Below are 15,238 nucleotides of genomic sequence, written 5' to 3'. Positions count from 1 at the left end.
CTCATGCTCGAACAGACTGCTTCTCCCTAGAAAGGGCTTCCGAAGTTTGGGAAAGGGCTTGGGAAAGAAGAAGAGTCTGAAGACAGGAACTTTAATAATCCCAACGGAGACAGCAAAAGTGTCTTAAAAGGAAAAAAGCCATAGACTTGCACATATACTTTAAAACATGCTCACTTTGCTGCATCTCCGAGAGGACACTTAGTTAATTTTGACAAGTTACTTTGAAGACTATAAAGGTCACATAACTTTTTGACCACGTTTAGAAACATAACAGTCCCTTCCCAGACTTCTGCTTTCCTCTCATTAGCAGCCGTTGAGCAGCTGTGCTTGAAACTCATTTTTCAGAACTCTGCCCAGTTAATATTTGGAAAACAGGCATAAGAGTAATGCACTTATGATCGCATCAAGGAAAATAATTGTACATTACCCATCAGAAAAAAACTATGAATGAAGTAAACATTTTCCTTTTTTATTTTTAAACTCCTCTAAATCAAAGCTCCTTTTTTTGCAATACTTCATCTTTTAAAACACGCCATACCCATCCCAACGTGGGTCAGCTAGGTAAATCCACTTTCATGAAAATGATTACTTAGATCCCCAAGCAGTCTGAACAATTATTATATCCGTTGAGGCTTTTTACTTTTTCCTCAACTCTGTGTACAAGACTTACGCATTAGACTTGAGAAATGTAAACAGCGATGTCTGAGGAAAAATATGGGGTAAGGCAATGCACAGCTGTAGGTATCCAGGTAAAATGGATGTAGGTGTTATGTAAGAAAGCAAACAAGGCTTACAAAGGAAAATACTGAAGAACTACAGACTTTCACATTTAAGAAATATCAGTTTGAGTCTACAGAGCACAAGGATTCAAAACTCTTCTAGCAGAAGAGTAATTTCTGTTCACTTCAATAGGATTTAGTCTAAACGTATAGTGGGGAAAATAGGGCATATACAGTTTAGAATGGGCATCTTCCTAGGTTCTTTGGCACTAAAGAAAAATTCTGTCCAGGTGGCTCAAAGATTTGAAAGATTTAGTAATTTTCTAGTGGGCAGGTGATTTCAGTATTATAGAACGATACCCTTCTTGTCCGTGTCACCACGGAAGCCAAGAAATGAGTGAGCGTAACATCCATCCCCTCTGTTAGAAGGGCTACTAGTATGAGTTTTGCACTACTATTGCTTATGGTAACGTTTTCACACAGAGAACCTATTGCATTAATGTCCACAAAATGCTAATACTTTTAAAAATCCAGCGTTCTTAAAATAGAAACATAGGCAAAGTTATGTGGCAACCGCAAATGTATGACTGAAAAAGTTGGCAAAATGTGAAAAACATACAACCTTTTTATGTAATTTATATACACACTTAGGCATAACCATTCAAGTGAATTCAAGGCAAGAAAATAAAAACAAATTCAAGAAAAAACATACCCCATCTAGGAGATCGAGTCGGCTAACGTAGGCTTTTTCTGTTTGCAGAAGTTCACTGGCAATTTTGTGCCGTTTCTGTTCATCTGTCTCCTGGAGGAAAAGAAGAACTCTTAGGATACTGAAGAAAACATAATTCAATACTAACAAAAAAATTAAAAAAAGTTGAGAAGATATACGATTACCTTACAGTCCAAAATACAACTGGAAACCAAGTTTCACATTTAGTAATAGTCACCCCATTTTGGAAAAATCAAACTTCCCAGCGGTTTAATCAACAAATACAAAAGTCAGAGGAGGATAAAAAAAATCAAACTGCTGAGTAAAACTCAAAGCCTGAAACATTTAGCATTTCTCAGTTTGTACAGGGATCTTTGCCAAAGCACCAACTCCCTACTTAACAGATCAGCTCACATCCTGGTAATCGAGTACCACTGACCTTTCAGAGCTGGAAGAACTGATTTGCAGAGTAAGAGGGAACAGATGGGATTAGTCGGTGTTCGCCCCCACCCCTGTTTCAAAAGTTATTTGAACTGCATGTTCTTCGCACGACAGAATTATTCAAAAATACCGTACAAAGTGTTTTATCTTCATCAGTACACTCATTGCTGATTAATTGTTGACTGCAATTAAAGGGCTCCTTCGCTAGGTCTTTATGGAAGTCACTTTTGCATCTTAAGGGAAGTTTTCACTTTAAAAATCTTCCATTCCACAAAATACATTTTTGATTCTTCTGCTGAACGGAAACTTAAAACGTTCATTCAAATGTCAATATTAAACTAAATACGTTAGAATATAAAATTGTGAGTTGCTATGAGAAGTTACTTCAAAACAAGCAATGAAAGCACAGCCTTCTAAAATATGAAAACATTAGGGAAATGCCTCATGCTCACAAGTGTCAGATTCAACAAAATGACACTTCCATTACAAGATTTTTCTTCCAGATTTAGTGCTAGCATGGAAAAGTGTTCACATCTAATGACACCCGAGCTTTTGCTAAGTAAATGGCAGTCTTATCACGGCACTTATGGCAAAATGGTAATTTTCTAGACAAACCGTAGAGAGTCTTCATAAAAAAAAACAAAGAGGAGAGCTTGAAAGAGTTATTTCTGATTTCAAACTGCACACTGCTTTCCACAGGAGTACAATAAACACTTGCAAGTACATTTATAAAGGTGGTTTGCAGGATACTGAATACTGAAGTACAGTCTTTTCATTTAAAGGACATCAGTGGCTTTTTCCCCCTTTTCAGGATTCAGTAAGTATTCCAAATTTGAACACATTTCAATTCTAATCTGCAGTGTTAACAGTCACACTGCTACACAGCAAGCCTCCTCCCTAAATACAGGCTTTCAATAGTGACTTCAAAGCTGTTCATTAAATCTGTTTAAATCAGCATAGCAACCACAGTAACCTACAGAACAGCATTTTAAGTGCTGTCAAGAGACATTGCAGGGAGCCGAAGGATTAGCTATTACAGCTACAGCATGCCGTTTAGTGCAGCCATTTACAAGGGATCTCACATGTGGACGTGAGGTGCAAAACCATGAGACTACTGATTCCTTGGCAACTTTATTTTTTTTCTCTCCCCAAAACCCCACTTTCTCCCTGAAGCACTGCTACAGGACCAATGCACCGTTTTCAGAAAATTACTTGAACTAATTAAGAGAGGGAAAATGGTGCATAGCAGACTCAAAAATATCACACGAAATGAGCAATTCAGAAAAAGCATTTAACCCTCACTCCTGAGTCAGGGCACATCCCTCTTACTCTCTCACTATGCTCTGACCCCAGCTTTCCCATCCTTTCAGTATCAACCTTCCACATCCTCCTAATTCTTGAACCTCAGTCTCCTTTCTACATCAATCACACTACCTGACTCAGGAATCTTCTATTTGGGAAAAAATACGCACCACAGCCGAGTTATCTTTTAATCACAGTGGCACGTTCTTCTTCCAGCATAAGAACACCCACCTACAGGGTTGGATCAGTGCAAGAATAACACAAAATTGTATTGCTAGTTTTCTTTTAGGGAAGTCCTCAGTTTCCCATCTCACCATCTCAACATTTGCCCACATGTTACATGAACTCCCAGCTGTGTTTTCTACTACTAGCTCCATCCTCCTCCCTACTCATTCTCCCGCTTCAGTGTGTTATCTAGCATCCCATCCAAAGAACAGCAGCTGGTTTCCACAAGGTGACTCCAGCTTCCCTCCTGCTGGAAACAACAGGTCACAGGCTATTTTGCTAGTCGTGGCATCCATCTCCTGTGGAGCTTTTCTTGACGGAAGTGGCAGCCACTTGTCCTGAGCACACGGGGTGAACTGGGACCAGATGCATGGGTGGGCACGTGGGTCCTGGCAGCGCCATGCTACACAGCAAGGCACGTTTGGTGGAAAGACTCACCGCTGCACGAAGCCAGTGCTGCAGCTGGCGTAAGCCAAATTTCCTGCTGCCAGGGAACTCATCTGCAGCCATCCCAGCTCTGCCATGGCACACACCACGCTGCGCTGCACCTCTATCCCCAGCTGGCCACCCACCCTTCCTTGCAGCAGGCATGCAGGGAGCGGCCGAGCTACGGGTTCAGGGCAAGCAGACCCCGAGAAGGGGCTCAGGTTCTGCAGACCCGAATTGGGCTATTCCGAGCAGCAGGAAAGAACTCTCACAAAACAATTTGGAAATAAATCCCAAATGATATTTTGTGACAGTGAGAATGACACGAAGCCATTTGTTATTAGAGCTGTTCAACAAAACAGCCTTGAAAAACCTTGTCAAGATAATGGGGGAAAATTCTTAAAAGAAAAAAAACTTTAAAAACCGTGGAAAACATTAAGTTAGTATTCAACTTCTCAGAACTTCAATGCTTCCCTAAAGAATTACTGTAGCAAATCTAATAATTAACAGTAAAAGGGGATTCTAACTCTTTTTTAAGTTACAAGTTAAGCTTTGCTTTCATTTATTAACCGTAAATGCACACATCTCTTTTCACAAGTAGGATAATAAGATAATAGAAATGAAAGAAATGGACACATTTTTTTCTGGAGAAGTTTTATATTTATCTCCTACAATTTCTTTATGCTTTTAAGTACATCAGTATTTACATTGGGTTTTTTGCAGTTAACAAAAAGTACTGAGACAAAAATTTACTACAAGGTATACACCTGGACACATACTCTATCACTTCAAGCACAACTTCCCAATGCTTTCAGGGGACATTCCAAACTTCTGTGACAATCCATATCATGTGGCAACTCAACGTATAAGAACAAACAGAAGTGGTTATTGTTCACATTAGAGGTGCAGGATTTCAACTGCTGATCAAAATATCGATAGTGTGAGATAGCAGTAGGTGCATCAGGCAGGACTGCAAACTTGTACCTCTATATGGATGCTTGCAGTAAGTATTTCACCTGGGCCTAGTTACATATTCTTTAGTACAAAGTTGCACACCCTTAGAATCATTACGTTACTATGCATGCTTAAGAAATAAAAGCAAGTAGTTTCTACCTACATTGTTCTTGAACTTTGAAATTAAGAAGAGGTATGAAAAGTGCTGCTGAGAGTATGAACTTTTTGCATCTGTGTTCATATTTCCTACCATTGTTTTTCCATTGTCCTAAACTTGCAAAAATGATGCTAATTTAAAGCAGCCTTTACATAAACCTAAATCCCAATATAGCCACAACTTATTATCCAAACCAAACAGGAGCCATCTCCTATCAAGAAAACTATACCTACCAACATGATAGTGATGCTGTATATGATTCAATCCTATTTAGGTGTAGCCCTTGCCCCAAGGGCTTTGCAGTAATACATTAAGCAACATAGTCAGGGTGAGGGACGTAGAGTATGAATAAATATCATTCAATCTATGTTGTGCTTGTTTGTGTGTAATGCTGAGTTTGGGCTAAAGTAATGGAGTGGGCTTTTCTTTTCTAAAACCATTCATGTCATAGCTGCTTCATGATCCAAAGCTTTCTTCCCTAAGTGTTGGGAATATAAATGTAAACTTCCAGGAGAATTTAAGATTTTCTTTAATCTCTTGAGTCCTCAGTTTCTGAAATCAAGGAAAGCACTAAATTTTGCAAGACCTGCAATGAAAATCCTGAATGCTACCATCACCTTCTGGCGTATTAACTCTATACAACAGTCCATTGCACAAATGATGGGTGACTCTCTTGCATAGCAACCAAGAAAAGCAGTAAAGATCCTGGTACCCCTAAAGAAGCGATTCTTCTCAAGAGGATTTATCCATTTACATTGGGTGCTAAAGACAGACAGCTTTGTTCATGATTTACCCTTGCTAAAGATGAACATGAAATTGTAGAACCAGGAATAAGCCGGTAGAACCTCTCAGTGTTGCAACAGTAAAATGTTTCTTGGCAGAAAGTTAGCAACAAAGTTTCACCCTATTTAAATCAAAACTTCACCTTACATTTAGAAATGCACCATCTCCACCAGGTTTTGCATCTGAAACAGCAGAGCCCCCAACATCGCCATTAAAAGGAGACATCAAGTAAGGACTTTAATAAAGATGCATAATGGATTCTTCCCCATCTGTGGCATGCGTGCAGACTATATCCCTACTTCCTACCAGTCCCACAACAAATACCGAAGCATTTGTCGTCTTGTCTTCAGTTAGCTCTAGCAGCAGATTTCTCACAAGATGTTATTCAGGAAGTTAATTGATTGGGATGTTCTTGTACTATTCAGCCTCCGCGTTTTAGGCAAACCAAATTTTATGACAGAAGGTGCTTCTGCTGCAAGGCAGGAAACTTTTCACTTTTAATTGTCTTTTTGCTTGTGATATTTGTCGTTTGTGATTTTCAACCTAATTCAGTAAATAAAAGAAATAAAGCACGCTCTACTCTGGTCATTTCGGGAAAATGTTTCAGAACACTGCCAAATTTATTAAGTTTTGTCTCAACTTTTCCAAAACCTGCAATAATCTGACTCTACTCAGATCTACAGTGATAAGGGAAAAAAAAGAGCAACATTATTTCAAAATAAGCTTTCTTTTCCAAGTCTAAAAAGTAATTTCTGCTCTGGTTTTGCACCATTCCCCAATTTAATTCACCCTTTCCAGCAGTGGACTTTGTTTACTTCTGCTGTACATGTATGTATTTACAAAGAAATAGCACCACTTTCTTCCCTTCCTTGAATTAGGAGATATGGCATGCAAGAGAAAGAAGATACTTTGCATCAGTATCAAAAAATATCTATCAGATGCATAATTTAAAGTTTGTCTATGACTCACATGCATCTGCTCCCATTGCTTTTACTCAATTGTACCTACACTTGCTTAATTAAAAAGGGCAGAAGAGTGCTGTTAGTCAGTGCAGTGCAACTTCAACTGGACTGCATCCCAGTTTTAAAGATTCTTTACTAAGTGGGTGCTTGGCAAAAATCACAGTCTAAATGCTCTTCTTCCCAGTGCCAGCTTGGACACAGAAACAGCTTAAAAGCTCTACCAGACCTCTCCTCTTCCTCATCACCCTCGCCCCTATTCCAGAGAGCATGGCAGCAGCTACTTAGAGCTCCGCAGGACTGATTTCAATCTATAGGCTGCATTAATCCAAACTAAATCAGTGTTTGATTTTGTAACGCGTGGTCCTTAGATCAGTCTGTGGTAGACGTGCTTCTTAATCTCACTAGACTAAAGGGGATGTCCTTGTATCGCAAGCAAGCTGGTACCTCAGGAAGTGCTGCTGTGACCCAGTTCAGTTTTAAAAATTCGGTTCTCCACCGATGCTGACTTAAGAGTCATCCTGCATGGGTTTTGTTTGTTTCGGTTTTTTTACCCTTCAAGCAGCAGCAAACAATACATCTAGTAACAGTTATGTTACACCTCACAATTTGACTCTTGGTCAATATAGGACAGATCACACATGTTGGTCCCAGCAGCTCAAAGACAGATTTTGATGAGATTGCTGCCATTAGCATTTGCCCAGTTCCTTCCTGGACTTTACAACAGGACTGCCTCCCATTTCTGCTTTTTCCTGAACACGCTGCCAGCACCTTACTGCGCGACTTGGACTCAAGCTTGACATCGTTGCCCACGGAGCATTCAGCACTTTATTGGCACAGAGAGGGGAAACAGGCATTACAGAACAGGAGACAGAAACATAATGAGAGGTGTGGTAGGTTAAAGGTGCCTTGGACCGTGACCAGGCTTATGTTTAGACGGGAATCATAACGTTCATTCATTACTGGCAAAAACAACCCCCAAAACAGACAAGAAAACCCCCACACCCCAGCGCCTTCTTGTCGTTACCTAGGATATTTTATCCTGTAGTACACGAGAATTTGAGACCCACCTTTCCCCAGCACAGAATTTACCCTCAAGTGTGGACGTATGCGACCCCTAGCTAACCAAACTCAAGGGCTCAGAGAGGTCTGTAGTTAACCGATGCAGGTGTACTCCTGACAAGCAGTGAAGGGCTTTATCAGCGCTCAGCTGTTTGGCTCTGCGGTGAAGAGGAAGGCTGGGAGGGTCCAGCCCAGCCCCCTCTGCCATGACTCACCCATAGCACAGCTGGACCAGAACTCTTAATGATGTTCACTGGCCACCAGTGCTTCAGCACGAGAAGGCAAACTGCATAATCAAACTTTTAGAAGCAGAAATACGCACAATTTTTCAGCAATTAATTTTCCCAAGACAGATTTTTCTTCCACCCACTTATTTCCCTTCATTATTTAAAACCTTCCTTACAAGGAAGCTCAAATTCATCGTGATATAAGTTCTCCTTGCTACAAGACATATATTTAGCATACTCTGAACCTTGCGTCTATCTGATAGCTAGCAGACTGCCACTGCCTTTCCAGCTTTGACTTGACAACTACATCCAAGTTAAGGATTCACATGTCAGTGAAAAGAAAAGGAGGGGGGGAAAGGCAAACAGAACTTTTTTTTCCTGTCTTATTTTCAGAGGAAAAAATAACCAAAAGATTTTCAACTTTCTGACCTGCTCCTATTTTTGTAAATAAAAAGCTAGAGAAAACACACAGAGCAGTAATATAGCAAGAATGAAACAATTTCTCTTTTTACCTTTGTTTCTACAGGTTGATCTTGCTTACTGATTTCTTCAGTTGGTTCTTCCTTCACATTAGTATTCATTTCTAGAGTTTCATCTTCAGATGGGAGCAGTGTATCACTGCTTGGAGTCCTGTAGCAGCTGTTAAGCATCTGTCCTTCACAGGCAGTCATACTTTGCAATGACTCTCTGGAAGTACTTTCTCTTTCCCCATTTATCAAGCTGCTGTTGATGGCATTATCCGGAACCAGGGTGGACATAGCAGAGCCACGATCAGGTAATCTCCTGTCCTCATCTTCCGTCTGGTCTTGTGCTACTACTCCGTTGGCTGTATGTAGCTGTGCAACCTGAGTTTTGTTGGTATTACTGTTTCCCTGTTTTTGTAGTGGGTGCTGGGAGGGGAATTTTGGCTGAGGTGATGGTGTTGACCCGTATCTTCCTTGAGATTTAGAAATGTGGAGAACAGAGGAATCTTTCTTCAAATCACTAGGATTTAACGGGCTAAAAACACCGAACAAACAAAACATAGATGAGAGAAAAAAGTTAAACATGGCATTATAGCAAATCCCTGGTACGGGGAGCAGGAGAGTTGCACCATATAATCAGTTCCTCCCAAACCATTTTTTCCCGTGTTAATATTAGGAAGTTCAGGCCATTGAGACTTGAACTGCATTATTCCATTAACACACACAGAAACACGCATTTCTTACTGGAAACCCAGAGTGCCATCCATATTGATTCATTACATCCTCACGTGTCTCGAATCTCATTTGTAAAATGGAAGACAGTATGATTAGCTACATGTAACAGGTAAGGGAACTGAGGCACTGATACATGAAGCAACTTGTCCAAAGTGTCCCACAAGATTACTGGTGGAAATGGAGAAAGACTCAGGGTCTCCAAAGTCCCAGTACAATGCTTAAACTAACAAGCAGCCTGTTCCCTAATTGCCCTTTAATTATACAAAATGCATGAAAAACGTCCAAGAACATTTAGCATCCCTTTCCTTAGTTCAGCATACTGCAGGAGGAGCTTTAAATTCTTATCCATTTCTTCCCCCAGTTTCCTTATTTAGCAGTGTCTTTTCATCATGCTGCATCTTTTCTGAAGGCTTCTTCCCTCCATATTTTATCTCCCCTTAAAACATATGTTATACCTTATTTGTACCTTTCACTATCTCTTTCTTTTATTTTGGAGATTTTGAATTTTAGACTAATATAAATGTTAGCCTAATCTGTAAAAGTGCTTGGCTTCATTAGAGTTTAAAAAAAATCATCTTTGGAACCAAAATAAAACCTATACATTTTTGTCTGAAGTACATTTAATAAGCCATATTCAACTTGCAAAACGATACCATGACTGTTCTCTTACATATTGTTCCTAGTGTGGACCGTTAATCTTCTGGAAAGATGAAGACTGCTTATAAATTGTATGTTTACTCTTTATTTGTAGGACAGTTTACACAAATACTGTAAGCATATCCTGCCCTTTTGTACACAGAGCTCAAAAAATACCTTACACTAGCTTCATCTTCTTCCACCATATAACAAAAAAAATTAAATTAGTTTTCCTTTAGTTGTGTAAAGATTATGCCTTTTTTTAAAAAATAAGCTTAACTCCAAGATAGAATTAATTTACATTTTTCAACTGCATGCACACAGCAAATAGGTTTAATTAACTTTTTGCCATGCCTACATGTTTGTGGGCTGTACAGAGTAATGAAAATACGTTATCATAATTGACAATCACAGTTTGCAGTTCATGAACATGCTACCTAGTCATTTGAAGACCAATAATTACAAGTGAAGTTCACCTTCACGGAAGACACATTTTGTGAGCTGAACTCATTTAAAAAAAACAGGAATTGCTTCCATGGCCACAGCGGGATATTCCAGAACTCGGCATGCTAATTATGGAAGTTTCTCATAAGCAGAGATCATAGATTTGAGGAGAATTTAATCATTGGACAGATATTATTGGGTGTACTTTATGAATGATGTTGGCCAAAAAGCAACTCAGCTTCCCCTACTCCCCCAAAACAAAAATGCCCTTATTTTTAAAAGTCTACAGGTAAGAAAGTTTTCATTGCTCTCTTTATAGCTTCCTTTATTTGCCTAATATTTAAAGAGTTCCTGTACAAAGCAGCAGGCACGCCTAGGAGGAAGAAATTTAGGGTTGATTGGTGTAGGGCATGATGAACCTGAGGAGTTTCCTTTCAGAAAGGATAAAATTGTTTTTCTAGGGATACTATACTGTTAAAAAGACTTGGATGATGCTTTGGAGGAAGACTGGGAATCAAAGTGATAACAGGACTGGAGACCTGAGCTAGAACAATTTACAGGACCTCCGGTGCTGCAGTAATTTCTTTTTCCCATCTTTTGGCAGCTGTCATGACAGCAGTGCAATTAAGTCTCTGCCTAATGACAGAAGCTTCTTGCAGATGAAGCTCTGAAATGATTTCTACTCCACTAGACAAACGTACTTTTGCAATGCTCAGCTGCTTCTGTATAAAGGATTAGATTTCCCCCGTCTTGAGGGGAAATTCTTTCAATGAAAGTCTTAATACTCTGGCTCCTCAGAAGGACATGCTCTGTTGTACATCATGCATTCATTCCCGTAGGGGGCATCCCTTCAGAACATCAGTATCCTGAGGAAACACAAGAAAGCCACGTTCAAAACTTGCAACGCTCAGCGTTGAAACTGGACTGTTTCTTGAGCTGCTCCTCTGTCATGGGCTTTCTGGAAGGTCGCTCTCTTTATACAGAGCAGATATATTCATAACTTCTGTTTCAGAGCTCATAATGCTTGTCACGTATATCTAATTCAAGACACACAAGTAACACTGTTTTGTGAAAGCAGAGTTCACTGTGGCTTGTGTTTCTCGAGGTTCCAAATGTTTCCTGTAAAAGGCAGTATCAAAACTCAAAAACATCAAGCTATTCCACCAAAATCACTACAAAGCAAACAGTTTAGTGAATGTATGCCATATCAATACAAATAACTCGTACAGTTCACCCTCTTCATGTGAATGATCTGAAGAGGTTAAGTCAGTATAAAAGGAAAATCAGGATTTCAGGTTTTTCTATTTGCTTATAGAAGTATGGTTTTTTTCTGCAAGAACAAAAGAATTCAAGATTAGCTACAAAGTTTCATTCTAAAACCAGCACTTATTTCAAATTGCTGACATTTTTCAGGATGTTTTAAAAATGCTACAAGTTTGTTTGTTTCTTTTTTTTTTTTTTTTAAAGAAAAATTAAGACTAGCACCTTATCAAAAAGCACACCTTGTACAGGCCAAATACACAATTGGCTTGCACTACTTCAAAACACGTGCAGTTTTGCCATCAACTCCTCTGGCAGGGATCGTTTCGAGCACTACCTCGGTATCAACTTTCTTCCTCACAGGTTCAAGTTCCAATAATGCACACACCACAGAGTTACAAACCAATTCAAATTCTATTACATACCTGCCTCCCTCAAAACGATTGATGAGATCTGACACTTTACTGGACTTTTCCTTTGCGACACTAGGAACAGAAGTGGGTGTCTCGTCCTCCATTCTTGGTTTCTGATTTGATAAAGCTTTATGCCTAGGGGTTTGGTATGCAACAGGTGACACCTTCTGCAGATGAATTGGCTTTGGAGGCACTGCAAACAACAACAATAATCAATCGCTCATGAACTGTTTCTTTGAACTGTCAAAACATATATGAGATTTTGCATAAGAACTTGCTACAGTAATGAAGAAGAGATGTTCTGGGCTTTACTTAACCTTGAAGTTGCTTTATCAATACAGGGACTTCATATAGCTTTTTTATGCACTGCCTGGTATCAGGCATCTTGTTATGTGTCTTGGATAAAAGCCAAACCACACGCTACTTTAACAAGCTAGAAAATCAGGGGGTATTCTTGTTTGGTTTTTTATAGTGTACTGTAGTAAACACGTATGTGGCCTCCATAAATGCAGTTTTTATCGTAAAAAAGAATTAAGCATAATCAAAGGATCTAGCTGTGCTGTGGAGCTCAAGAGACAGATTTAAATTGCTGCTCCCAAACTCCGGTGCTCTCATTCTTTACCTTCTCCCTCATGACTTCAATAATAATAGTCAGTGGAAAAGGTATTTGCCTTCAGCTTTGAGCTTCCTTTACTCACCGAACCTTTGTCTATTTATACCGCTGAAAACCTGGCCCCCTGAAAATATTTTTTATTCCTCTTGCTTTTTCCCCATCCCTACCATAAGTCCTTCTAATCAGATTGTTAATGATCAGCCACTGTTTAATGCAGCAGTGGCTAGAACACAAAAGACAAGGTGACACATAAAGCAACTGAAGTCACAGGCGCTGGGGGATCTTTAAATTAACTTTTATCCCTTTAAGTGACTATGCAGCATTTGTGTGCAGCAAAAGTACTTCACAGACAGGGCCCGAATGTGTTCCACTATCAGAGCAACATACCTCCGGCTGCATCAAAAAGAGAGACTTAATGGAAAGGACCTTAATTCCCAAGAACACAACTCTGTTCATTCCCACACACACAGTCCCAAAACGTATTATGGGGAGAAGCGAAAGCATGATATGAAATTGAAAAATAAAGACTGTATCTGCCCTTTAATGAAAGGCAGGCATAAATCAGCAGGAGTAGGCAATGCACTGCCAGTGGAACCGGCGGCCCCAGGGGTCGGCCACTGCTCCACGGGCACCACACTCCGGTGTGCCACAGGCACCGGCCCTCCAGTGACTGCACAGGCCCGCCAGGGAGCAAACATGAAGGGAAGGAGGACAGGAATCGGCATTAGGAATCACGTGCAATTCTCATGGTAGAAAAAATAAGCACTATTATGGGATACACAATAGATGGATGTGAAAAAGCCATGTTCCTCGCATCACTGGCTCTAGAATAGCTTACTCACTCACCCTGGAAAACCTGCGCACCACAGGAATTAGCTTAAATCCTATCAACTGACATTTGGAAGTGGGGTTGAAAAAATTCTTGCAAATATGCCATCACAGACTATGATAAACTTGAAGGAACACTTGATTTAGGATGACTTTCCATCTCTACCTTACATTAAATTTATAGAAGATAATATTTATCTGTGCTTCCAATAATCTAATTGCACTTAGGAGAGATTGTAGTGATAGCTGCAGTCTGAAATTACCATGAGGGACCCTATAAAGAAATGAATGTAGCACAAAAAGCTTAAGACTTCAATCATACCAACTACAATTGATGACAAATGAAATAATCAGAGGGAGAAGGAAGAGAATTACTGTAGATCAGATGCTTTCACTGTGTATATGTTTATCTTTGGTCCTTTCAAGCTTTATGTTAATACAAATTAACACAAGCAAAAAAGCAAGTTTGGGGAAGGATGCAGTGCAGAAAGGATGCATCCTTAAAATACCGCAATTTTCAAAAAGTTACAATGCAATCCTGAAACAAGCAGAATATTAAACTGTGTAACTGGTTGAGTATGTGTGGTAACTGAAGCACCCCCTGAGAAGCCGTACACATTTGCTCAGCCGCAGCTGCAGAGCGGTGGAGCAGCTTTCCTTATATCCCCTCTTCTCAGAGAGTTCGGGGAAGGTCTGGCAGAATTAGGCCAACAAGCATCAGATAATTTTTCGAGCGCTGAACAGCTTGCTGCGCTGACAAAGGCGATGGGACAGCTGAAAAAGGCGACACAAGCGAGCTGGGAAAAAGCAGGACACGTAATTGAGTGTGGGCACTGCCATTCCTTCAGGGAGGAGACGGAAGGAAAGGGGACGCTGGGTGGATTTACTGACCAGCACTGCGCTAGTTTGTAGAAACACTTCTTGCTCTTGCAATGGATTTTGTATAACCCACGGTCCTGTGAATTCTCTTATTTAATGGACTCGTACGCCTCTAATTCTTTTGTACGTCTCATAAAATGTTAATATCCTCACAAGAATATATTAAAACTACTAAACTTGAGGGAATTAATGTCTACTGATAAAGCAGAAGGAATTCATTGGAAGCTATTTTTATACTGGATCCACTGGGACAAAAAACAAATTCTAGGACATTCCATGGAGGTGTCGCACACTTTTGCAGCTATTACTGAAAAACTCCCAGCTTAGCAGCATTTCAGTAGGGCAAGCACAAGGAACCCCTGGCCTAACTGGACAGTCCCAGTATATTGAAAAATCCCTGTAATGTCTTCAGAGGAGAATCACAAACCAAACAGCCATGCCAATTCACTAATGCAAGATATTTTGTTCTTTACTCCCCATTACCATCTAACAGAGAGCATTTCCCCTAATCAGCTGCTGCTGTAGCTGCTGCTAAGTTTTAGAAATAGAGCAATGGGAAAAGGACAGTCACAAGATCAATGAAAAGAATCAGCAGTGTAAAAAAACCTGCAAACCTTCCTGTAAGGTCAACCTTGTTAACAAGGATTATGGAAAACAAATTCCATTAATTCTCCCCTCAATGTACTTCTGAAGTGTTTTGTTTTAATCAGATTATTTTTCAATGTGCACACAGTAAGGATCTTAAAGAAAAAAAAAAAAAAGGATAAAAGACTGGCCCATTGTAATACCCTGCATAATACAGACCTCTGTTTGAGTCTATAAATACTCTTGTCTCTATACTGTAGAATTTTGAGCTCATTAGGAGATATGAACTGCATATTCTGCCCAAAGAAAACCCCTTAGTATACTCAGGTAGCTGCTAGTGTGTAACACTAGCCAAAATACCTAAGCAAGATTTAACCTGCAGTGCCTAGTTGTGCACTGAACTTTGTACATATACGT

At 39.8% G+C, this 15,238-nt stretch overlaps 1 protein-coding gene across 2 annotated transcripts in view; it reads right to left on the bottom strand.

The window, feature by feature from the left end:
- FGD4 (FYVE, RhoGEF and PH domain containing 4) overlaps window positions 1-15,238 on the bottom strand; it is a 56,795-nt gene that overhangs the window by 18,803 nt on the left and 22,754 nt on the right. For both annotated transcript variants that reach the window (XM_009332914.1, XM_009332915.1), the window contains exons 3-5: window positions 11,929-12,109; window positions 8,477-8,963; window positions 1,432-1,521 (exon numbers count right to left, since the gene is read on the bottom strand). In XM_009332914.1, coding sequence (XP_009331189.1) covers window positions 1,432-1,521; window positions 8,477-8,963; window positions 11,929-12,020 — 669 coding nt within the window. In that variant the 5' untranslated portion in view covers window positions 12,021-12,109. The remainder of the gene's footprint in view (window positions 1-1,431; window positions 1,522-8,476; window positions 8,964-11,928; window positions 12,110-15,238) is intronic.

Source organism: Pygoscelis adeliae, unplaced genomic scaffold (assembly GCF_000699105.1).
Source record: "Pygoscelis adeliae isolate BGI_AS28 unplaced genomic scaffold, ASM69910v1 Scaffold38, whole genome shotgun sequence".
Lineage (NCBI taxonomy): Eukaryota > Metazoa > Chordata > Aves > Sphenisciformes > Spheniscidae > Pygoscelis > Pygoscelis adeliae.
The sequence above is the reverse complement of the archived record's forward strand: the minus strand, read 5'-3'. Positions and strand labels throughout refer to the sequence as shown.